Below are 24114 nucleotides of genomic sequence, written 5' to 3' on the forward strand. Positions count from 1 at the left end.
CTGACTCTCCAGCTGGATTTTTTTTTTTTTTTTTTTTTTTACATTTTTAACAGGAAATGAAGATCATAGAAGAGCAACATGTTTCTACCAAATGTCAGAATAATGATGAGACTTCAATTCTCTTCTCACTTTGTTTCCTTGCAGGATCATACAGCAGGAGAGGTTGGGGATGACAATAATCCACCTGCTTTGGTGTCCAACCCAGGCCACCACCCTCGTGCTGTATCTTCCACATCTGAGGAAGAAGAAGCACTGAATGAGCGCTTCTTGAAGATCAACTGCAAGTACATCACCCATGGCAAGGTGGGTAAGCTGCTGCTCTTTTGAAGTTCTTCCATTACCCTGGATTCCTTTTTAACATGTGCCCATTGTTGTCCTACGCTTTGAGGTATCTGTCCAAAAATATTGTTAAGCCTTCAACACCTCATTGGGCTATGATGCTCTTTATGTGACCAGCTAACGGCCCACGTTTGTCCCGCCCCATAGGGTATCGTTGGGGGTGTGCTGCTCGTGACTCCCAACAACATTATGTTTGACCCACACAAGACTGATTCACTCGTGCTCGAGAACGGCTGTGAGGAATACGGTATCATGTGTCCCTTGGAGGAAGTGACATCTGCTTCCCTTTATCGTGACATTGCAAACCCCCAGCTCAAGATGAACTTTAGCGTGTGAGTGTGTGTGAGTGTGTGCAGTCGTTTCACTCAAGTTTGTGTCCAATGTCATATGGCTTTCCCAATTTGGAATGGTTAATTTTTGTTCTGTAACTCATCTGCATTCATAAAGAAAACTGAAACAATTCCTCCTGTTGGAAACGATAGTTAACCGACAGTAAACAAAAATGTATTCAATGACAGCAATCGTCATTGGCTACGTGTAATTGAGGTCTTTTCTTTCTCCTGACTGATATAAATGTCCGCTGCATTTCTCAGACAATTTGCCTTGGACAGATAATTTTGTTAATTTTTGTTTCAACCAGCACCACCACCACCACTTTGACGGGCCCCAATTATTGTACACCACTCCTTTCATATGCCATCTCTAGGCGCTGCATAACGTCATTGCTAGGCACCGAAGGGGGCTCGGCAATGACGCACGCTGAAAGGGAGTACTCAGTTTTCACTCCGGTTGTTTTCTTGTTGTACACCGCTCCATTCCTTTGCCATCTCCAGGCATTGCAAATCGTCATTGCTGGGCACCGAAGGGGGTTCGGAAATGATGCACGCTGAAAGAGAGTACTCAGTTTTCACTCTGGTTGTTTGTTTGCTTTCTTGTTTGTTTTCTTGTTTTCTTGTTTGTTTGTCCGGGCAATATCTCAGCCATCCTTTGAGCTCGGAAGCTGAAATTTGGGCACAATAGTGATTAAGTACTTTATCAAAAACAGTATTTTTTGTTTTTTGATTAATCAATTAATTGATGAGTTACTTAATTATTATCGATTAATTAAGTACTTATAAATTTCCTTTCTCTTCTGGGCATTATCTCAGGCACTTTTTGAGTTAGGAAGCTGATATTTGGACATGCCAATGACCAAGTGATTTGGCTGGAAAGGCTATTCATGATTTATTAATTAATCGATTAATTTTTTAATTATTCGATTAATGACCTTTTTTTTCCTTTAAGTTACAGATTCGGATGAAATGGTGGTGGTTTATGTGTTTTATTAGGCAAGTGATGAATTTGTTTTTTTAAAATGATTATTATTTATTTATTGTCATTATTAATCATTTATTTATTTTCTTTCTCATCTGGCCAATATCTCAGGCACCTTTTGAGCGAGGAAGCTGATTGATATTTGGACATGACAATGACCGAGTGATTTGGCTGTTAAGGCTATTTTTGATTTATTGATTAATCAATTAATCGATTAATTATTTATTGATTAATAAATTCATTCTTTAATTTTTTTAAATTAATGACTTATTTAATTTAATTTCTAATTCCATCTTCGGATAAAGCACGAGTGGTTTAGTTATGCTATTAGCCAATTGATTAAGAAAATATTTTATGACAATCTTATTGATTTTAATTATGCAATTAATCAATCAAATATTGTGCACTCTCCCGAGCAAATAGTCTCTATGAGCTGCACGGCGGTATTGCTGGGCACCAGAGGCATCCCGGCAATGCCGCGCTGAAGGATATGTAATTATTTGGCATGGGGCGGTGTACTTTGAATGTATCTGTACTTGTTTTCTTTCTTGTTTAGTCCTGGCGATATCTCAGCCATCCTTTGAGCTGGGAAGCTGAAATTTGGGCACAATAGTAAGTACTTTGTCAAAAACGGTATTTTTTGTTTTTTGATTAATCGATGAATTGATGAGTTACTTGATTATTATAATAATATAATTATAATAATTATTATCGATTAATTAAGTACCTATACATTTCCTTTCTCTTCAGGGCATTATCTCAAGCACCTTTTGAGTTAGGAAGCTGATATTTGGACATGCCAATGACAGTGATTTGGCTGTAAAGGCTATTTTTGATTTATTGATTAATCAATTAATCGACTAATTATTTAATGATTCGATGAATGACTAAAAAAAAAATTTTCAACTTACAAATTCGGATGAAATGTCTCCATGTATCTAAGTTGGCCGTCTGTCCGGGTAAGAGTGTTTGCATGTCACCACAAGGGGCGTGGCTTTGTGCTAATTAATTATAGGGCTTAAAGATTAATTCCCCAGTATGTAGTTTGCCTCCTGTGGTCTTCCCTTCGGTGTTATTACATTCAGCCAGCCAAGAAATCAAGGACTGAGTAAAACAATGATAGCCTGTAATGCGACTCATGCGCTCACAACGCCGCCAGGTCTGACAGAAACAGCATTTGCCGAACGGCAAGGGAACGACGTCATCCGAACATTCCCAAACAGAGATTAGACTCCGCCCCCGTCGATTCGTAACGAAGAGGCCACGCTCCGGCCTTCGTGATTGGTGGAGGTGCAATGGACGATTGAGTAGCGCTTGGCGATTGTGCAGTGTGTGACGTCAGCGGCCGAACATTCGAGAGCTGGGAGAGCAAGAAGACGCCGTCTCGCCATCTTAGTCTCTCTCTTCTGGTCCTGGCTGCATGGTGGACGGTCGTTCCTCTCGTGCAGAGAACCTTCGGATCATTGTGGAATTTTTGCAATGTTGGAGGAGAGGGGTGTTGTTGGACTATGGTGTCTTTCGGAGGAGCTGGGGCCACGTTGCGTTTGGCGGTGGAAGCGAGGAAGGGTTGGTTAAGTACCTGCTTGCGCCTGGCGTTTTCTGACGTGCGGGTTCAGCGCCATTATCGGGGCACGTGCCGCACAAGCGGCTACACCGGCAGCAACGACCAACGTGCCCTCGATGTACTTTGGAGCCCGAGCTGAGGGTCAGCCCTACAGAGGGAAGTTATTTTTACTTTTATTTTCCCTTTGTTTGTATATGAGTCTGATGGAGATGTCTCAAATTAGGAAATAGTTTTTACCACACAATTTTAATTGCTTGTATTATTTTCATGAAATCATTTTTTGTTGACTTTCAATTTCTTGTCTTGTTTCATTTCTTTGTTTTGTGGGTTCGGATTAGCCCTGTGTGTTCCCGATTAGATAAGGCTTCGGGCCTTTCCTGCGCGCGCCAACGACAATCCCGCCAAAGTTTGAAATACGCCTCGGAGTTAAAGTTCATTTTGGCTATTCGTCTGAGGCCGGTCTTCATCGGCCATGGACAGGACAGTATGTATGCCATCAGTCACGAAAAATGTTTCCTTAATCTAGGTTCCATGGTGAATTGATCGAAGACGTTCATGTGAGGGAGATATTAGATTCCAAGGTCCCTTCCCACGCCTCCTCCCCCCAAGCCCTCTCCCTCCCACACTTCTCCCTGCTCTCAAATGTTGTGTTTGTGTGCTTCCCCTTCTCTCCCCATCTTGGCTTCCGCTCCCTCTTTTTATATATTTTGTTTGTCTGGTTGATTTGTTTGTGAAATAAATGAAGGGCTGGTTTCTTTCACGAGCCTCGATTCAGTATACAAAAAAAAAAAAAAAATTTCAAAATTGATCACAAGGCTATCTTTTTAATTTTGCATGTTTATGATGATGCAATGTTATCTGCTTCTGGACTCTCTCACTTTGCCATGCACTTGTCTTCTCTTTGTACCATTTTACTGCTCAGGATTGTCTCGCATTGGTTAATGGATTATCGTGCACACCATTATCACCAGGGTTGGTACTTGAATGAACAGCTTATTATTGCTTTTTTTGTACAAGTGCTCTCTCTATGTTGCATGAAAATGTAAAATTGCCACAGTTTATCTCCAAAACTTCAAATGTTCATTTTGAAGCATAAAATGTGCTTGCAACCACACTTTCTGGTCCAAAACTCAAAAGCTATGTATTTTTGAGTACTTAGAGGTGAATAAATTGTTCAATGAAATAGCACAGACAAATCTGCAGTGAGAGTTGTGCCAGTTGTTGTGTACCTAAATTATTCAATTAATTATTGGAATCACCACCTCCCCCCTATAGGACTGATGACTGGGAGAGCAAGGGCTTGAAACAGAGTACAAGTGCAGCAAGTCGAGTGGAGCGCTCTCCAGGGATGGATCAGGACATTCGATTGCCTGAAACGGGAACAGACAGTGCGAGTACTGCTCCACGCAGCACCGACGTGTCTATGTCAGAGGAGGTTTTCACCGAGTCTGAACTTTCTCCTATCCGGGAGGAGACTGCTTCATCTGAGGAGCTGGAGGCCAGTGGACAACGCAAGGACTGCATTGAGATCCATGAAGGATCCCAGTCAGCCGGTGAAGAAAATGGGCATGCAACTGCAAGTGTTGGTGGATTTGAAAAGGGACCAAAAACGGAAGAGTGGATTGACCAAAGTGGCATTAACTTTGAGTTGGACTTATCCCTCAACAAGAAGACAAATGGTTGCACGGCAGGGTCTATCTCTGCAGGAGACACAAATACATCTGCCATCCTCAGGCCGGGAGATGACAGCACAAGTGATAAAGTTGGTGATAAGGACCGCCGCTCAGATTCTGACACTGTAGGAGAGTCCGACTCCATAACAACCGACGTGACCGTTCTGAGTGATGAGGGTCGAAAGCAGAGGATGACCACGGGTGCTGATGGAGAGTCTCAACATGAACTCGAGAATCTGCGCAAATTGTGGAAGTCCCATGTGTTCGAGGAGCCTCAGTGTGAGCTCAATGCATCCCCAGCACCTCAACTCTCCACAACAGTTTCAACCAAAGGTGATTAGAGGAAAACGTGTCGGGCCAACCTTGCTTACTCTCGTTAACTCTTGGTTATTGCTTTATTTTTGTTTGAAAAGCTTGTGATTACTTGTGTGCATCTGACATTGACATTGTCCATATATCGTTTTTGATATGAAGACAATTGTCCCTTGCCTTGCACTGACATGGGATGCTTACACATTGTTTATGTGCATTGTCCTGTCTATACTAGCATTGGCACTCCTGCCCTCTGGCGAGAGTGCCAGTCTCAGCCCACCTTAGGTGTGCAATTTAATATGGTGATATTTCCACAACATGATACTTTCTGCTGGAACACAGCATGCACTTGAAAAAAAATTGGGATTTACTGTAACCATATTTGGCCTTGCGGGACCCTACTGTAATGTTTTTGTGATGTTAAATGCCAATTCATTTTTGAAGTTTTTGTTATACATATATATATTGTTACAGACGCGGTGGTGGATGTTAGTTTACCGAGCGGTTTGGTATGACCACGTCTGCACAGTTTACCCGATTATGCTCGAACGTTGACTAAGTCGCGCTATGCTAAATCAATGATGGAAAAGGACACAACGGCTGGGATTAGAATGACACGACACCAAGGGTTCAGTTCTCAAGACCTCCGGAGGAGGTTATATTAGGGCGGAAGGTCAGATTACAGGAATGAGAGGGACAGCATAGAAAGACAGGCACTTAGACACACTTATCTTATTCCCTGACAGACGACAGATAAACAGGACAAAACTGACTCACACGGGGATTGATGGCAAGGAAAGGCAGAATCGATGGCTCCAGGTGCACCTGGGCTCAGGGCAGGATCGACCCGGTCCGGTCTAGAGATGCGGGGAGGTCGCAGCGCTCGGCTGTGGTGATTGTCTTCTCAAGCTGGGGGCGCATCTCACGTCACATCCGGTAAGTCGCCGCGTATATCCGGCGGGGAGTGACACGCCCTCGGCTCGTTAGCTCCGCCCCAGATGGAATCGGTCCGCCCTTCTGATTGGGTGCGGGGGGTTTACCAGGCTCCGCCCTTGACGAGGAGCTGACAGCCAGCCCCTTCGTGGTAACCCCGTGAAGCGCATGGGTAATGGCGGCTAACCGAGCCGGAGTGAGGACGCACACTCCCCACGCGCGCCGTTGTTGTAGTTGTTGTTGTAGTTGTTGTTTGGGGAAGAAGATGGGAGGAGGTATGGGAAGGTCCTAAACTCACTACTGGTGCCATATAATCACATTCTGGTGCAACGAAGAGTCAGAATTAATGGAAACGAGTCCTTAACTGACATAGACTAAGAATAACTAGCAAGATGTCCGAAAGTTGTCTACGTGAGATGCGGTGGACCTGGGCACGACATTTAATGGGGGAAAAAGGGGAAGGTCGGTTCTACAGAGTGTTATTTACAGGCAATGGGACTAGGGAATGGGGGATTGGGGATAGTTGGGGAGTATTGGGGAAATAGGGGAGTATTTACAAGCGGATATTGAGGCCAAGTCCCATATCCGCAACATTGCACCCTTCTCTAACCTCGGGGCGGCCCGACCCGATAAATTTTTACCTATTTTAGTGTGGCACTCAGATGTAGTTCCCTCTACTATTAACTCTACCCTGAGTGCGACAGTTTTACAGATATTCACAAATGAGTAAATATGTCCCCCTGCGACGTTGCACCCTTCTCCTCACAGAAACACACCCACAGGATAACCGAATCCGGAAAGAATTCGCAAACTAAACATACAGCCGGTAGGGAGCATTATTTACACAACTACGCTGATATTTACACTACGATCCAGGACCTGTTTTTGGAGGAACACATGCAGATGTTATGCATAGAGAGAGCACGCATGCCAGCATCGATACACCAACCCACGAGTGCTCTGTGGCCTTACGGCCTTTAATAATGTGCAGAGCACCCCTTCCCAGCACCAAACGCACCACCCCATCACACAGTCAGCACCATCCGGTGCAGTCACCATTGTTCAATGAATAAAAATAACTTCAACAACCCCTAACCCTGCAGGTGTCTCTTGCTCTTCGTGTGGTGCACTTGCCCTTCTGGCTTCTTTAAAAAATCAAGAAAGGCGCCAACCGCGTCCATTTCTGTATTGTGGCCGTCAGGGGCCAACTAAGAGTGGTTCACCTGTTTGGCATAGGTGCCACGTTGACCCATAGGTCCTTCCACGGGTGGTGCTTGGCCGCAAAAGAACTGCGGTCCATTGTGGGTGGCCACAAACATTGCGGTCCATATGGTGTATCGATCCAAGCAGCAAGCAGCGAAAGTGCAGGCCCACAACTGCGGAGCCAGCACCTCTCTCTCCTCTCTCTCTGCCCCAAAGCCAGATCCTCGGAGGTGGGAGACAAAAGAAGCAGACAAGTGAGTAAGGTGGTAAGGGCGCAAAAGTGCACGCAATATAAGATGATGCACACTGGGGGCACATGGGAACCAGGTGAGACAGGTACGTTCCTACCGTACGCCCCCCCCCCCCACCAGGTAACCTACCTGGCCCCTCCCTTACCCCTTACTGTATCCACAAAACACAACACTACCCATAAACATCTACTTTACAAATCAACAAACGTCCCTACTGTCTTCCCCGTTCCTCCCATAAACCAAATTCGTCTTCTCTCCCTCCTAACCAATCAAATTTGCTATTTCCAACTCTCATCAAAATTTGCCATCCCAACTCAACATCAAAATTTGCCATCACCAATTCATCATCAGTCCCTCCTAAGGAGGGAGAGATGGAATCACCCCAATGTCTCATCCACGTCGTGATGCGTCTCACAAATCCACACAGCAATTCTCATTTCCTGCACACAGAACAAAGAAAACACAGGTGTGGAGTCATCATCATCACCACAGGTAAGTGGCTGCGTATGGTGCGACAGGTTCATCAATCCTAACTATTTCCTAAATGACTTTAACAACTTTACACTACTCGGGGTCTTTCTCCGGCCAAACCATTGGCCCTCTTACACTATGGGTTCTAAAAACCAATTCCCATTGGCCAAACTGTGGTGCTCTTCAATTTGGGGTCTCACTCCCCCGATTCATCTCCCGGTGCCCTCGCACAATTTCTGGGCTGTGGCGTGTACCTCTCCCAGCGGGTCTACCCACCTGCACACCTCCACCACTGCAGTTGCCTCCGAGCTTACCTGCTCCTTACCCTAACCTAACTACCTGGGGAAGGCCCTCTGGCGCTCTCCCCACTCGGTGCCCTCTCTGGCACTGGGCTACCCGATCCACACCCGGGATCCTCAGGCACCCACCCACAACTCTACCGGCTCCCAGAGCCCACCTGCGGCCTCACCTGGCCGACATCCTCACAGTGGTGGAGTGCCCAACCAACTACACACACTAACAGGCTACACGCCCAGCCATTTCCACAACACGAATGCACCCATCCACAACACTCATTACTCACACACTGCTCCACACACCTGTCCAGTTGCACACCTGTGCAATCACACCTGTTCCATCCTCACACAGCATCATCTCATCTAACTACTCCCTTCTAAAACTTGCGCTTCCCAGTCGTCCCTTTAAACTATTGCGCTCCCACGTCATTATCATCCACACTAAACTACCTGCGTCCCCACTACAGGTAGCAGTCACTAACTAAACTTAACGTCACCTACTGTCATCTTCTAGGGCCCTATCAATATAACCTAACCCACCCGGGCTAGTTTTCACTGCCATACACCCCATAAGCTATTGCTCCTTTGCCCCCACTGTGAGAAGGGTGGCAGGGATGCCCCCCTTACCCACCGGGCCCATCGCTCACTACCAATTTTGCACATCAAATTTCCACAAATTAAAAATTTGCCAATCACTACCCATCATCTGCCAATCACTACTGCCAATCCCTTGCCAATCATCAAATTTTGTTTTTCTCTAATTTTGGGGCCAAAACACTAACCTCATCACCCAGTCTACTCACTAATGCCTCTCGGTGCGCCAATTCCCGTCCAAAGCCCGGCTTTGTAAAGCCAAGCCATGAATGCGGGTTGTTCTGTGCCAGCGGCTGGATGCGTCCGGCACTCGGTGCAGGGACGGGGGCTTACCCGGGCCGAGATCCCACGCACCATCTCGGCGTGGAGCCATCCAATGTCCCGATCTCGACCTGCCGGAATGCCTCAACAAAAAGTGGTCGCCATGACGACTCTTTCTATCGGGCCGCCCGCTCCGCCTAGTGGAGCACGGACGCGGCCGTTCAAAGCGAGGCCCAGCACGCACCGAGGGCCCGATTCGGCTATACGTCGTTCTAAACTCTACCCCGTCTAACGTCGATGCTTCACCTGGACGCTTACACCCCGCAGCCCGTTCCTTGCTCACACATCCAGCCGTTTCCATGCTCCTCGTACCTTTCCTTACACACCTCGGTACACTCCTTCCACTCACAGCCTTGGTCACACACCTGACCACCGAACACCTTGGCACACATTCGTCACTCGCACACCTCACCAATACACCTCTTCGCGCCCCCTCCTCGGTCACCTCCTCTGTGACAATCACAGGTGTGCCCTCACTCGCACATCCTACCACGTGCCTCACTACCACTTCCAGCGTGCATTCCCACTCACGCTCTACCATTCCAGGTGTGCATCCTTCCATCCCAGGTGTACATCCTCGCTCACCTGTCACAACCAACTCACTCTCCTTGTCACTCTCACTACTCTCACCTCCATTCTTGACAGCGCACTCACCCTTACTTTCGACAGCACACTCTTTCCTCATGCACCTGTCCGTCACACACCTTTCTCGCGCACACTCTCCCGTCACACCCTCTGTAACACTTACCACACCGCGCTTCCATGTGCCCCCTCGCACACGCGCTACGACCGACTCACTCTCGCCAGCACACTCACTCCTTGGCACGCACTTTTTCCTCACACATCCCAGAGTCGGACTTTCTCGCACACCTCCTCTTTCGCACACCAGACCTGTCGCACACTTCACCAACGGCCTCTCACGAACACCCGGGTCCATCTCGACCCCCAAGCTTCTTAAATCCCCTGGCGCATCATACGCACGACCATATTGGTCACCACTTACACCGGGTCCTCTTCCTCTTCGCTTCTCCTCCATCACCTGCGAATCCCTCATCCGGTTAATGAGCACATCATCACGATCCAAACACAGACTTTGGACCAATTCTTTTATCTCCTCTTTTATCTCTTTCTTATCCCCTCTCCGTCGCTTCTTAATTTCGCTCACCCCTTCTTCCACTTCTTCTAATTTCTGCTTCACCTCTTTTATTCCCCGGTACGTCTCCTCAAGCTCGTCCTCCAAGGCTACCTTGACCGTGTCCATGTGCGTCCTCACCTGCCGGTCTTTAACCTCCATCACCTCTACCACTTTGTTCATTTTCCTCGTCAGGTCCTCATGTACCGTCTGACACTCTTTCTTAATTACCCCTACGTCCTTTTTCATCTCCTTCTGCGTTGATTTTAATCCCTCTATTACCGCTGTGTTCTTCTTTACCTGGTCCCCCAACTCCTTTTGTCCCACTGTCAGTTGTTCTACTCCCTGCGTCAGGTCCTCTATGCCCCCTTGTAACTTTACAGTCCCCTTTCTCACCTCCTTCTCCATGTGCTCCTTACAGTGCCTCACCTCCTCGCGCACTCCTCCGACCTCCTCACTCGTTCCTCTTCTGATCTCCTCTCCCATCACTTGCATCTCCTGCCCAGATGCCACCCTCATCTGCTCCATTTCCTCCCTGTGAGCATCCAGTTTGGTTTCTACCCCCATTCTGACCCCCTCTATCTGCTGCCCCATTTGGTTAACTTCCCTTTCCGCTTGGTCCCTCATGTCCCTCAATTTGCCTTCCATCCTGTTTTCTAACCCCTCTAACCCATTTTTCACTCCCTCTATCTGATTCTCCTGGGCAGCCATTCTATTTTCTACCCCCTCTAACCCCTTTTGCATCCCTTCCATTTGATTCTCTTGAGCGGCCATTCTGTTTTCTACCCCCTCTAACCCCTTTTGCATCCCTTCCATTTGATTCTCTTGAGCGGCCATTCTGTTTTCTACCCCCATTAACCCATTTCTCACCTCTTTTATCCCATTGTCTAACCCCTCAAAATTTTTGTCTACCTTCTCACCAGTACCCCTCGCTTCGTCCCTCATTACCCCCATTTGGTTTCCCATTACCCCCATTTGGTTATTCATTACCCCCATTTTTGCTTCTAGCCTCTCCATAAGGGCCCCCATTTGCAGGAGGAAAAGGTTCGAATCCACCAGGGGCGCTGCCACGGTCGCGGGCGCGGTGACCAGCGAGGCGCCATTTTGCGCGTCTGCTACCCTCGCTGCTTCGCTCTCCTCACGTCCCTCAATTTGGTCCTGGACCGACCCTGCCTCACTCTCCCCTACCGGAACCCAGCTGTCTTGATCCGCCATAGCGCGACTTTCAAAATTCGGGTTTTTATTTTCGTAAAACAAATTCAAATTTCGCCGTTATAATTTCGAGCGGGAAACGCGCTTCGGGTCGAATTCTACCTCCCCAACACCAATTGTTACCCTAGTGGTACAATTGGTGTTCCAAAATTTGGGCCTAATAAATTTAGTCCCGGGTCCGAATCCCACTCCTGACACCAATTGTTACAGACGTGGATGTTAGTTTACCGAGCGGTTTGGTATGACCACGTCTGCACAGTTTACCCGATTATGCTCGAACGTTGACTAAGTCGCGCTATGCTAAATCAATGATGGAAAAGGACACAACGGCTGGGATAAGAATGACACGACACCAAGGGTTCAGTTCTCAAGACCTCCGGAGGAGGTTATATTAGGGCGGAAGGTCAGATTACAGGAATGAGAGGGACAGCATAGAAAGACAGGCACTTAGACACACTTATCTTATTCCCTGACAGACGACAGATAAACAGGACAAAACTGACTCACACGGGGATTGATGGCAAGGAAAGGCAGAATCGATGGCTCCAGGTGCACCTGGGCTCAGGGCAGGATCGACCCGGTCCGGTCTAGAGATGCGGGGAGGTCGCAGCGCTCGGATGTGGTGATTGTCTTCTCAAGCTGGGGGCGCATCTCACGTCACATCCGGTAAGTCGCCGCGTATATCCGGCGGGGAGTGACACGCCCTCGGCTCGTTAGCTCCGCCCCAGATGGAATCGGTCCGGCCTTCTGATTGGGTGCGGGGGGTTTACCAGGCTCCGCCCTTGACGAGGAGCTGACAGCCAGCCCCTTCGTGGTAACCCAGTGGAGCGCATGGGTAATGGCGGCTAACCGAGCCGGAGTGAGGACGCACACTCCCCACGCGCGCCGTTGTTGTAGTTGTTGTTGTAGTTGTTGTTTGGGGAAGAAGATGGGAGGAGGTATGGGAAGGTCCTAAACTCACTACTGGTGCCATATAATCACATTCTGGTGCAACGAAGAGTCAGAATTAATGGAAACGAGTCCTTAACTGACATAGACTAAGAATAACTAGCAAGATGTCCGAAAGTTGTCTACGTGAGATGCGGTGGACCTGGGCACGACATTTAATGGGGGAAAAAGGGGAAGGTCGGTTCTACAGAGTGTTATTTACAGGCAATGGGACTAGGGAATTGGGGATATTTGGGGAGTATTGGGGAAATAGGGGAGTATTTACAAGCGGGTATTGAGGCCAAGTCCCATATCCGCAACAATATACTAGCTTGGCTCGTCGTTACTGAGGAACGGGCTTATTTTAGCTGAGGATAATGACTGTACCTGAGTTGCTGTGTTGTCATGATTTACACCAATCATAATACAAACAATTATTTTGCACAAATGTATTTGTTGTTTGTGATATTACATTTTTATAGGCAATTTGGTTGAAGATTTAGGTTGAATGTTTTTTTTTCAAGAAAGAACCCCTCAGCACATACCAAGGGGAGGGGTAGGTGCAGACTGGAAGTTTGGGACGATGACACCTCACCACCAAGTAATTCAAAGCACCTCACCACCAAGTAATTCAAAACACCTCACCACCACGTAATTCAAAACACCTCAACACCACCTAATTCAAAACACCTCACCACCACGTAATTCAAAGCACCTCACCACCAAGTAATTCAAAACACCTCACCACCAAGTAATTTAAAACACCTCACAGCCATAAAACACGTAATAAAAACACCTCACCACCACAAAATTAAAAACACCTCACCACCACGAAATTGAAAACACCTCACAGCCATAAAACACGTAATAAAAACACCTCACAGCCACGAAATTAAAAACACCTCACCACCACGTCATTTAAAAACACCTCACCACCAAGTAATTCAAAACACCTCATCACCAACTAATGCAAAACAACTCACCACCACATAATTAAAAACACCTCACCACCACGTAATTATAAATACCTCACCACCACGTAATTCAAAACACCTTACCACCACGTAACTCAAAACACCTCACCACCACGTCATTTAAAAACACCTCAGCACCACATAATTCAAAACACCTCAACACCACCTAATTCAAAACACCTCACCACCACGTAATTCAAAGCACCTCACCACCAAGTAATTCAAAACACCTCACCACCAAGTAATTTAAAACACCTCACAGCCATAAAACACGTAATAAAAACACCTCACCACCACAAAATTAAAAACACCTCACCACCACGAAATTGAAAACACCTCAGAGCCATAAAACACGTAATAAAAACACCTCACAGCCACGAAATTAAAAACACCTCACCACCACGTCATTTAAAAACACCTCACCACCAAGTAATTCAAAACACCTCATCACCAACTAATGCAAAACAACTCACCACCACATAATTAAAAACACCTCACCACCACGTAATTATAAATACCTCACCACCACGTAATTCAAAACACCTTACCACCACGTAATTCAAAACACCTCACCACCACGTCATTTAAAAACACCTCACCACCACATAATTCAAAATACCTCATCACCACGTGATTCAAAACCACCACAACGTTATTAAAAACACTTCACAACCACGGAAACAAAAGTTTGAGGGAGTCGTTAAGTGACAATACAGACACTGCCCAGATGTGTAGATATTTTGATAAATGACTGTACCCGAGTTGCCGTTTTGTCATGATTTAAACCAATCGTAATTCAAACAATTATTTTGCACAAATGTATTTGTAATATACGTGATATCACATTTTATAAACAATTGAAGTTGAAAAAAAAAAGAAATTGAAAAATTTGAAACAAAATTCCCAAAAAATAAAAAAAAATCATTGGAAAATTTGAAAACAAAAATACCCTTAGCACATACCGACGAGAGAGATATGTGCATACCAGAAGTTTGGTACGATTTCACAAAAGTTTGAGAAAGTGGTTCAGTGACAAGACAGGACAAGACAGGAGAACACAGACACTGCACAGATATATATATATATATATATATATATATATATAGACTAGCTTGTGACACAAAGGATTTTCCTGTCACACGAACCCGGGTTACACTCCCCCTAATATAGATTAATTAATTATGTAAAATGGGGCACTAAAAATCACGGGGCAACCCGGGTTACCGTGTGGTGGATCATGTATGTGTGTATATATATATATATATATTGTCACGCGATCCCTTCGGTTAACACCGTAGGACCGCGGACGACCGAACGGCTCTAATGGAGGCGACGATCAAATACGGATTCGCTATAAAAGCACGGGAGGAAGAATGAAGGGGAAGAAGCGCAAGCGCGTACCTGTAGAACAGGGGTTCTTAACTAGGGGTGCTCGCACACCTAGGGGGTGCGAGACAGGTCTGTTAGGGGTGCGAGTATGTTGTACTCAAACATGGTTGATCTTTTGGATGTGGAGAAAAATTATATTTATTTTGTCAGTTTCATGATTCAATTGACCACATAAATAAATATTATGCTCTGAAACAAGAGCTGATGTAATAGAGTGGGTATATTACGTTTTGTAGCGTGCAAAGGAGAACGAGAGATAAGAGGTGAATATATGTATGCGATGGGGCGGAGTTATCGTGGTGGTGGATTCATGTATAAATAGTCGGCAAAAAGGTATTTGAGTCATTTCCTGTAATTCCAGCGTGGGGTGTAGACTGGCCTGCGAGTAGGAGTGTTGACGTGCACTGTAGTGAGATCTCCTGTGACAGTTTTTAAGTATATAAACTTGGTTTGGCTATATACCGTTTCTTGGTTTTAATATCCCAATATTAATTAATTATTGTATTCTTAATTATATAATAATAATTATATTGTCGTATATATATAATTTATAGATTATTATTATTAATAATATATTAATTAATTATTATCTACTATATAAGAGAGATGTCTGTCTGTTTGTGTGTATGTCTGTGTGTCACCATTTTTCTCAGAGATGGCTCTTGGATCTCACCATCGAGGTCGAGCTTTGATTCATCGACTGTTTCAGTTGTTTTGCGAAGAAATGGGTCAAGAACATACTGTGCTTTTGTATCACACAGAAGTGAGATGGTTATCACGTGGTCGTGTATTATCCCATGTGTTTGAATTGCGAGAGGAAATTCAGCAGTTTCTCCGTGACATGGTTTCCGTGACAGCAGTTCTCAGTTCTCTGTGAATTGTTACCAATTGTTACGGGACCGCGGCGAGGATGTTGTTTGCCGAGCGGATGGCCGCCGCGCCCGAACAGTTACCCCGACTAACCCGATTCCTGAACGTTGGCCGAACCGCGCCACCGATATTCAATGGGGAAAAGACTAAAGCGAAGGATGTGAAGAAGAAGAACACCAAAGCAAAAAGGTTGGAAATGCTACTAAATTTATTCCTACTATTTACACAATCAAAGAAACCAAGGAGAAGGAAGGATAATAAAATAAAATACAGAAGAGGAAAGGTGACACAGTGAAAATCGCTAGCTTATCTAAACAGGCTTAATTAACCCAGGGACAAGACACACAGAACAAACTCACGTACACGAATGGGGAAATTGCAGGCAGGAATGACGGGAGGTGGGTGGCTGGAGGGGGAGGAAGGCACGGAGCTGGCTGGAGCTTGATCCCGCACGGGACGTCGGGCTGGACCTCGACGGCCGCCGATGCCACCGATCCTGTCGTGTGCGCGGGGTAACGGGTCGGAGCTGCTTGGTGGAGCCAACGCCGCTGGTGGGGGGTCTGGCGTGACGGGTTCTCTCTCCCTCTCTCACAAACTCCAGGACTCTTTCTCTCTTTGCTTCGCTTCGCCCCTTCTCTCCTCTCTCTTTCTTAGTCCAACCCAGTCCAACAACTTCCTCTCTTGCTTGGTCCAACTCTTAGTCCCACTCAGTCCAACAACTTCCTCTCTTGCTTGGTCCAACTCTTAGTCCCACTCAGTCCAACTCTTAGTCCAACAACTTTCTCTCTTGCTTGGTCCAACTCTTAGTCCCACTCAGTCCAACTCTTAGTCCAACAACAACTTCCAGGCTTTCGCGCGCGCTCTATATAGCGCCTCAGGCGATCAAGCCGCTGGTGTCCAGGACACGCCCATCGGTGGGCTCGCCTCGGCCCTGATTGGTCGGCACGGCCCTCTGGCTCCGCCCTTGATGACGATGGGCGGGCACGCCCAGGAGTCGGCAGCTCCCCCCCCTTCTTCTCCAAGCCTACCTCGTGGCTCATGGAGTCGCGGTGAAAACAACAACCCACAGCTGCAGCAAATGCAGTTGGCAGGAAAGGGATCGAAGACTCCACAATGACCGCGCCTCTTCTTCCTCCTACCTCTTTCTTTTCCTTTACCTCCTTCATTTCCCGGTGCGCCCCCTCTATTTCTTCCTCTAACGCCACCTTAACCGTTTCTATGTGCGTCCTCACCTCTCGGTCCTTCGTCTCCATTACTTCTGTCACCTCTTTCAACCTCTTCGTCAACCCCTCATGTACCATCTGACATTCCTTCTGTGTCGCTATTAATTCGTTCTTGATGTCTTTTTGTGTCGCTTTTAACCCCCCGATTATTGCAGTGTTCTTTTCCACTTGGTCCACGAGTTCCTTTTGTCCCACTGTCAGCTGTTCTACTCCCCTCGTCAGACCCTCTATGCCCCCTTGTAACCTAGCCGTATTATTCCTCACCTCTTTCTCCATACGCTTCTCACCTCGCTTTACCTCCTCGCGTACCCCTGAGACCTCCTCGCTTACACCTCGTCGTATCTCCTCCCCCATCTCCTCCATCTCTTTTGTGGATGCCGCCCTCATCTGTCCTAATTCATCCCTTTGGGCATCCAATTTGGTTTCGACCCCGATTTTCACCTCCTTTATCTGCTCTCCCATTTGTTTAATTTCCCGGGCCGATTGCTCCCCTATTTCTCGCAATTTGTTTTCCATCTTGTTTTCTAACCCCTCTAACACATTTTCACCCCCTCTATCTGATTCTCCTGGGCAGCCATTCTATTTTCCACCCCCGTTAACTCATTTTTCACCTCTTTTATCCCGTTGTCTAACCCTTTAAATTTATTTCCCATATTGTTTAACCCGTCTCTTAATTGCTCACTAGTACCCCTCGCTCTGTTTTCCATTCGCTCACCCTGAGCCCTCGTCTCGTCCCTCTGCAGGTTGAGGGATGCCTGCATTTGCGCCATAAATTGCTCCATGAGGGCCTGCATTTGGACCACCCCCATTGGTGCAGCGGGCGCGGCTACCGCGCTCTTGTGCGAGGCGCCATTTTGTGCGCTTGAAACCTCGTGCGCGAGGGCGCCATCTTGCGCGCCTGAAACCTCCTCAACCACCTCCTCATTGTTCTCCTCCCTTTCTTCCCTCTCGTCCTGGGTTACCCCTAGCCCCTCTTCTAGCTCACCCACCTGCATCCGATCGCCTTGACTAGCCATGGAGCGATTTCAAAGTTCGGGTTTTTCTAAAACAAAACAAATTTCGGCAGCTCGTAATTTTGAGCGCGTTAAGCGCGCTTCAGGTCCAATCCCGCTCCCGACACCAATTGTTACGGACACGGCTAGGATGTTAATTTGCCGAGCGGATGGCGCCGCGGCCCGAACCGTTTTTACAATGACTAAGACCCGATTCCTTAAACGTGGGCCAAATCATGCCACAAATATTCAATGGGGAAAAGACAAAGGCGACACGGATGTGAAGAAGAGGAAGACAGAAGTAGGGAATACGAATATAATTTATTTGCTATTTACAACCAAAAGTAACCACGGAGAACTCGGTGACAACAGTTCTCCGTGACAGCAGTTTCAACAAGACATAGCTGAATATTTTGATTCTCCTGAGTTTGTTCAGATGCTAGACTATTTGGCTGATGTGTTCACAGCACTCAATGAGCTCAATCGCTCTCTGCAGGGAAAGGGACTCACCATTGTGACTGCAAGCGAGAAGCTGGTTGCATTCAAAGAAAAACTTGTTTTATGGATTAGGCGTGTAACGAAGGGAAATTTGATGAATTTTCCATCCCTTGAAGGAACAGTCACTGAGGATGCTTCCTTGCAACCTGGCTTTGTTTCAACTATAATTGAACATCTTCAAATGCTGCAAACTTCATTCCATGGTTACTTCTCGTGTGCAGAGCTGCAAGCGTGTGATAACTGGATCAGGCACCCTTTCCGGATAAATTTGGAGGATATTGATGATGACAGTGACGTCAAAGAAGATCTCATCGATTTGAGAAGCAACCATGGAATCCAAATGGAGTTCACCGAGGGTCATCTGGAGCAGTTTTGGGCGTCTCAGCTGGAAACATTTCCCATACTAGCGAGGAAGGCTCACGCTGTGCTAGTGCCTTTTGCGACCACGTATCTGTGTGAAACTGGATTTTCGTGTCTGCTTCATATCAAAACCAAGTGCAGAAATCGGTTGGATGCTCAGCACGACATGCGAATAGCACTCAGCTCCAAGACGCCGAGGTTCCATACCATCATAGAGAACAATCAACAGCAGCGAAGTCACTGAGCTTGGTGCACAAGCACAATTTCTTGCAACACACCATGCAAAGTACGAGCAAATGGAATAAAAATCTTTACTAATTTGAAGTTACCTTGGTATTGTAATGAATTATTTAGTTGCCAAATATGTAAATTTGTAAAATATAAATAAATTTAAAACCATGATGAATCTGTTATTGAGAGCCATGATAATTTTATTATTCTTTCATGACAGTGGGGACAGGGGTGTGAGAACTACTTGGTGCTTTGCAAGGGGTGCAAGTAGGAAGAAGGTTAAGAACCCCTGCTGTAGAGGGAATGAACTCAAACGAAAATCCGGGTTAAAATGTACAAAAATAATGATTTATTGAACGGAACCCGAGAACAAGGAAACGCGATGATAAAATCTAATTCTAAATTGGGACGTCCCCACAACTCACTTCAGAAACGAGACAAAGGAATGAATTAATCAAATAACTGTCCGTCGTGGATTTGTGTAAGATGTGGTGCGTGCTTATCTGTCTGTAGTCTGCAGTCGAGGAATCGTCGGCTCCAAGCGCGCAAGCCCGCCGCGGCTTTGATGTCGGCGGGAAACAGGCCTCGATGCACGCCTGTTCGCGCGCCGTCAGGCCTCACCGAGCACCGAGCTGCAAGCTCCTCGTCAGTTACACCCGAGGTCTCGTCCGCTCGCAGCACCGAAAGCACCAAAAAGCACCGAGCACCACGACGAACCAAAAGCACTAAAGGTCCAACGCAGAGCTAGCGATCTCCACACGAAGCCGATCTCCAACACGAAGCCGATCTCCAACACGAGGCACGAAGAGAACTTCAGGGAAGCACACAGAGAGACAGGTACGGAAAGGACCAGGGAAGAGCACTCAAAGGACCAGGGAAAGGACCAGGGAGGAGGGCGAAACGCCGGCGAGTCAGCAGTTTTATCACTCGCCCTGTGACGTCAGTTCTTTCTCCCCTCCAACCAGCCAGTGACCCTTGCCTTCCAGAATGTCCCCACTCCTCTGGCTGCCTCCCATTGGCCGAGTGCTTCCCGCCCGCCATGTCACGCCACCCTCGTGGCCAACCACCAGTCCTTCCCTTCCCTCCAATCACGGGGCAGTTCTCTGTCCCTTCCACAGAGCAATCACAGTCCTCCTGGGCGTGGCTATATCCTGCCACGAGGCTCGTTGCTAGGCCAGCTGGTGGTGTGGCTGGTTGCGGTCCATGCGGCAGTGCCCCGATCTGGCTACCTGCCTGTTTCCCAAAGTCGTGGTAAGGGAGGGTAATTAATAATTATTTAATGTGTGCACTAAGGACCTATCTAAGTGTCTAAATGAGTGCGTTGCCATAATGGACACTGGATCGGCGACAGAGGGAACGACGAACGAGGGAACTTTATCCATAATCCCTGCACTATTTAGCATGCCCCGCCCCCTCGTGGCGAGGACACCAATACAGCTTATACCGACAAACCGGGCTAAGCATAGAACTTATTACAGGTAGATTCCCTATCACGACAGTCGGATACCTACCTATACAGATCTATCTGGCTCTAGTTATTCCTCTACCCACATTCATAACAATATTGTGTGTGTGTGTGTGTGTGTGTGTGTGTGTGTGTGTGTGTGTGTGTGTGTGTGTGTGTGTGTGTGTGTGTGTGTGTGTGTGTGTGGTGTGTGTGTGTGTGTTGTGTGTGTGTGTGTTGTGTGTGTGTTTTGTGTGTGTGTTGTGTGTGTGTGTTGTGTTACGGACTCGGCCTTAATGATTGTGGTTATGAGTATTGTTGCTGGTTCGAAGCATTCTAGATATTATGCTTATTGTGACTTAAGGGAAAGGGTTGTTGTGAGTAAAAGATTTAGAAGCCCTCTTGGTAAGTGTGGCCGGAAATCCGGATCGAGACCGGAAGAGGTGGAGCGAAGAAAAGGAGGTGGGAGAAGATCGTAAGGAGACGTGGTGGTTGAAGCTCCGTAGCGAGCATTGTCGAAGGAACGTCGCGAGGGAACTTTTGAGCCTATAAAGGAAGTCCTGCCTTCAGCGTTGTGATCGCTGGGACTGTTCACATCTGCGTGTCCGATCGACGTCGGATTCGGATGAACCCTCATCGCATAAGTTTGCCTCAAGTACAAGCCCGCCGCCATTGGGACTCGTGCGCGTTGCGCGACGTTCGCAGAATAAGGTTGCCGCGTCTGCTGGTTTCGCCTTCCTCGGTGGGTTGCCGAGGATGCGTGTGTGCGCCAGCGGCCTTTGAAGGAGACGGTGCGGTTTGCGGCTGCACGGTGTACGTGCATGTTTGGAGCGTCTTTGGAAAGCGCCCATACCCCCGCCATTGTGCGGGAATTGGATCACGTGATCTCGGGGTTGTTTCACTCGACCAAGCCTCAATTGACTTTGAGCGGCCATTGATCCGACGATCGTCGGAGTGACTCGACGTCGCCTTGGAGGAGTACAGAGACATTGGGGGAAGTGCCGTGAGTTGGGTTAGAGGGATATATAAGGTGGTACCATCTTAAATATTGTGATGGTAATCGTGAATTGATGTATTCACCCTTGATGTGCTTGTGATTGTGAAAATATCCTTGTTCGTTCATACCCTTGGTGTGGTCTCCTTAATGATCTGATTGGTTTCACCCAAGGATAACATCTTTTTCTGCCGGGGCTCCTCTCGAGGTTCGGGGGTCACCGAGACCAGGTAAATAGGGGAGGACCCCATAACAGAAATTGGGGGCTCGTCCAATTGATATTCATGGACTCGCAATTGGGTCTGCGTCCGGGATATAAAAAAAAATCCTAAATTTAGTCCGGGAAGGAATTCCCAAGTTTGGAACTTTTTCCAAAAATTCCCAGATTTTTTCCAAAAACCAACAACGAAAAAAATAAAATAATAATAATAATACTTTTGTTTTTGTTTGTTAAAAATTTCTTGAATGAAGGTTAACAGGTGTTACCAGTAGTCACTATGGCGTTTGACGCAGAGAAGTTTACGGTGACCCCGAGTGAAGCACAGTTCAGAGCGTTAGTAAAATCGGACCTCTGGAAATTGGCCAAACATTTTAGCTTGGAGGTCTGAACTAATATGAAGAAGGCAGAGTTGCAGACAGTGGTGATACAATCTATGGTGGGATTAAAAGCATGGGAAGAGGTAGCCTGGGATTGGTTACCAGAATAACCAGAGAATGTGGAGTTCCGGAAACTGGAGATGCAATTACGGAGCCAGGAAAGGGAAAAAGCCCAGGAACGAGAACTCCAGGAAAGGTTAAAAGCACAGGAAAGAAAACTCCAGGAAAGGTTAAAAGCACAGGAAAGAGAACTCCAGGAAAGGTTGGAAGACAAAAAAACAGAGGAAAGGAGAGCTGCAAGAGAACTCGAAGCAGAGGAGAGAAGAGCCGAAAGGGAGTTAAAGGACCGTGAATTGGCGTGTCAGCAGGAAATTAAAATCAAGGAGCTGGAGTTAATAAGAGAACGGGGAGAGGTACCATCCCTGCTGACTGGTTCGACACCTAGTCAGAACACCTGGGATGTTGGCAGACATGTGAGGCTGGTCCCACCCTTCAATGAGAAGGAGGTAGCCAAGTTTTTTTCCACACTTTGAGAAAGTGGCTCGACAGTTAAACTGGCCTGAGGAGTACTGGTCCATACTAGTGCAAAGTGTTCTGGTGGGTAAAGCTCAAGAGATTTATTCGGCTTTACCGATTGACCAGTGTGCAGATTATGAGGTATTGAAGAAACACCTTCTCAAAGCCTATGAATTGGTCCCGGAAGCTTACCGGCAGAAATTCCGGAATGCCAGGAGGAGGGAGAGTGAGACCCACGTGGAGTTTGCCAGATTGAAAGAAACCATGTTTGATAGGTGGTGCGATTCGAAAGGAGTTGGGAAAGACTTCGAACTATTATGACAATTGATCCTGGTGGAGGAATTCCAACAGTGTGTCCATGAGGACATTAAAATACACCTGGAGGAAAGGAAAGTACCAAAGTTGTATGAGGCAGCGACCATGGCAGATGACTATGCCTTAACCCACAGGATGGGGTCCCGCAACCCCAACTTCTCGCCTCGACTTAGCCAGGGGAGCTATGGTACGGCAGGGGCGGAGAACGAAAATTCATGGGGGCGGCCTCGAGAGGAAGACCACTCTTATATCACGACTTCTAGAGGTCAGAAGTCAACGGTTTCAAGGCAGACGTATCCTCCGTGGGCCTCGAGGCAGACCACGAGGTTCTCCTCCGGGCCTACTTGCGCTTTTTGCCATAAACCAGGACACTTGATGTCCCACTGTCATGCTTTGGGAAAGGAAAATCAAGAGCGGAGTCCGACTAGTACAACTCCGAATGCGATGGCAAACGTGAGAAATCGCCCGCAGAAGAGTTACCAACCATTTATTTATGAGGGGTTTGTCTCACTCACTGGAGGGAGACTCGACTAACCCAAGACCTGTTAGTGTATTGAGGGACACAGGAGCACATCAATCCTTAATGATTGAAGGCATTTTGCCATTGTCGGAGAGTACAGCAACGGGTGATAGTGTTCGGTTACAAGGGATCGGTGGCTGGGTTAGCGCTCCCCTTCATGTCATCAATCTAGAGTCTGATTTGGTGTCAGGACCGGTCACCGTGGGGTTACAAGCCACTCTTCCTGTAGAGGGAGTATCAGTTGTGGTTGGGAATGATTTCGCCGGGGGTCAAGTTTCTAGTAACCTGATGGTTGTGAAAAAGTCCGATATGGGAAATAACACCACACCAGTCAGGGATGGAGGCAAAGTTGGCAAGCTTTTTGTGGGTGGACTGAACTTCAAAACAAACGAAGAGGTTCTGGAGTCTACCTTCAACCAATATGGACCGCTTCTGGAAGTGCTGCTGATAAAAGACGGAGAGCCAAAAGTCAAGAGGGTTTGGCTTTGTCACATTTGAAAATTCAAAGGATGCCAGAAATGCAGAAAAGGATCTGAATAACCAGGAGTTGGAGGGTCGGACCATAACAGTAGGGAAGGCATTTCGTCGGCGTCGAGGGGGCTACAGAAGAGGACAACTTGGCGGTAGTGTTGGTGGTGGCCGCAGCCGA

At 47.1% G+C, this 24114-nt stretch overlaps 1 protein-coding gene across 7 annotated transcripts in view; it reads left to right on the top strand.

Annotated features, from left to right (window-relative positions):
- OXR1 (oxidation resistance 1) overlaps nucleotides 1–24114 on the top strand; it is a 262839-nt gene that overhangs the window by 147018 nt on the left and 91707 nt on the right. For all 7 annotated transcript variants that reach the window (XM_068097143.2, XM_068097146.2, XM_068097145.2 and 4 more), the window contains 3 exons: nucleotides 145–303; nucleotides 487–671; nucleotides 4493–5223. In XM_068097143.2, coding sequence (XP_067953244.1) covers nucleotides 145–303; nucleotides 487–671; nucleotides 4493–5223 — 1075 coding nt within the window. The remainder of the gene's footprint in view (nucleotides 1–144; nucleotides 304–486; nucleotides 672–4492; nucleotides 5224–24114) is intronic.

The sequence above is a fragment of the Myxine glutinosa genome, chromosome 11 (assembly GCF_964187855.1).
Source record: "Myxine glutinosa chromosome 11, kmMyxGlut1.1, whole genome shotgun sequence".
NCBI lineage: Eukaryota > Metazoa > Chordata > Myxini > Myxiniformes > Myxinidae > Myxine > Myxine glutinosa.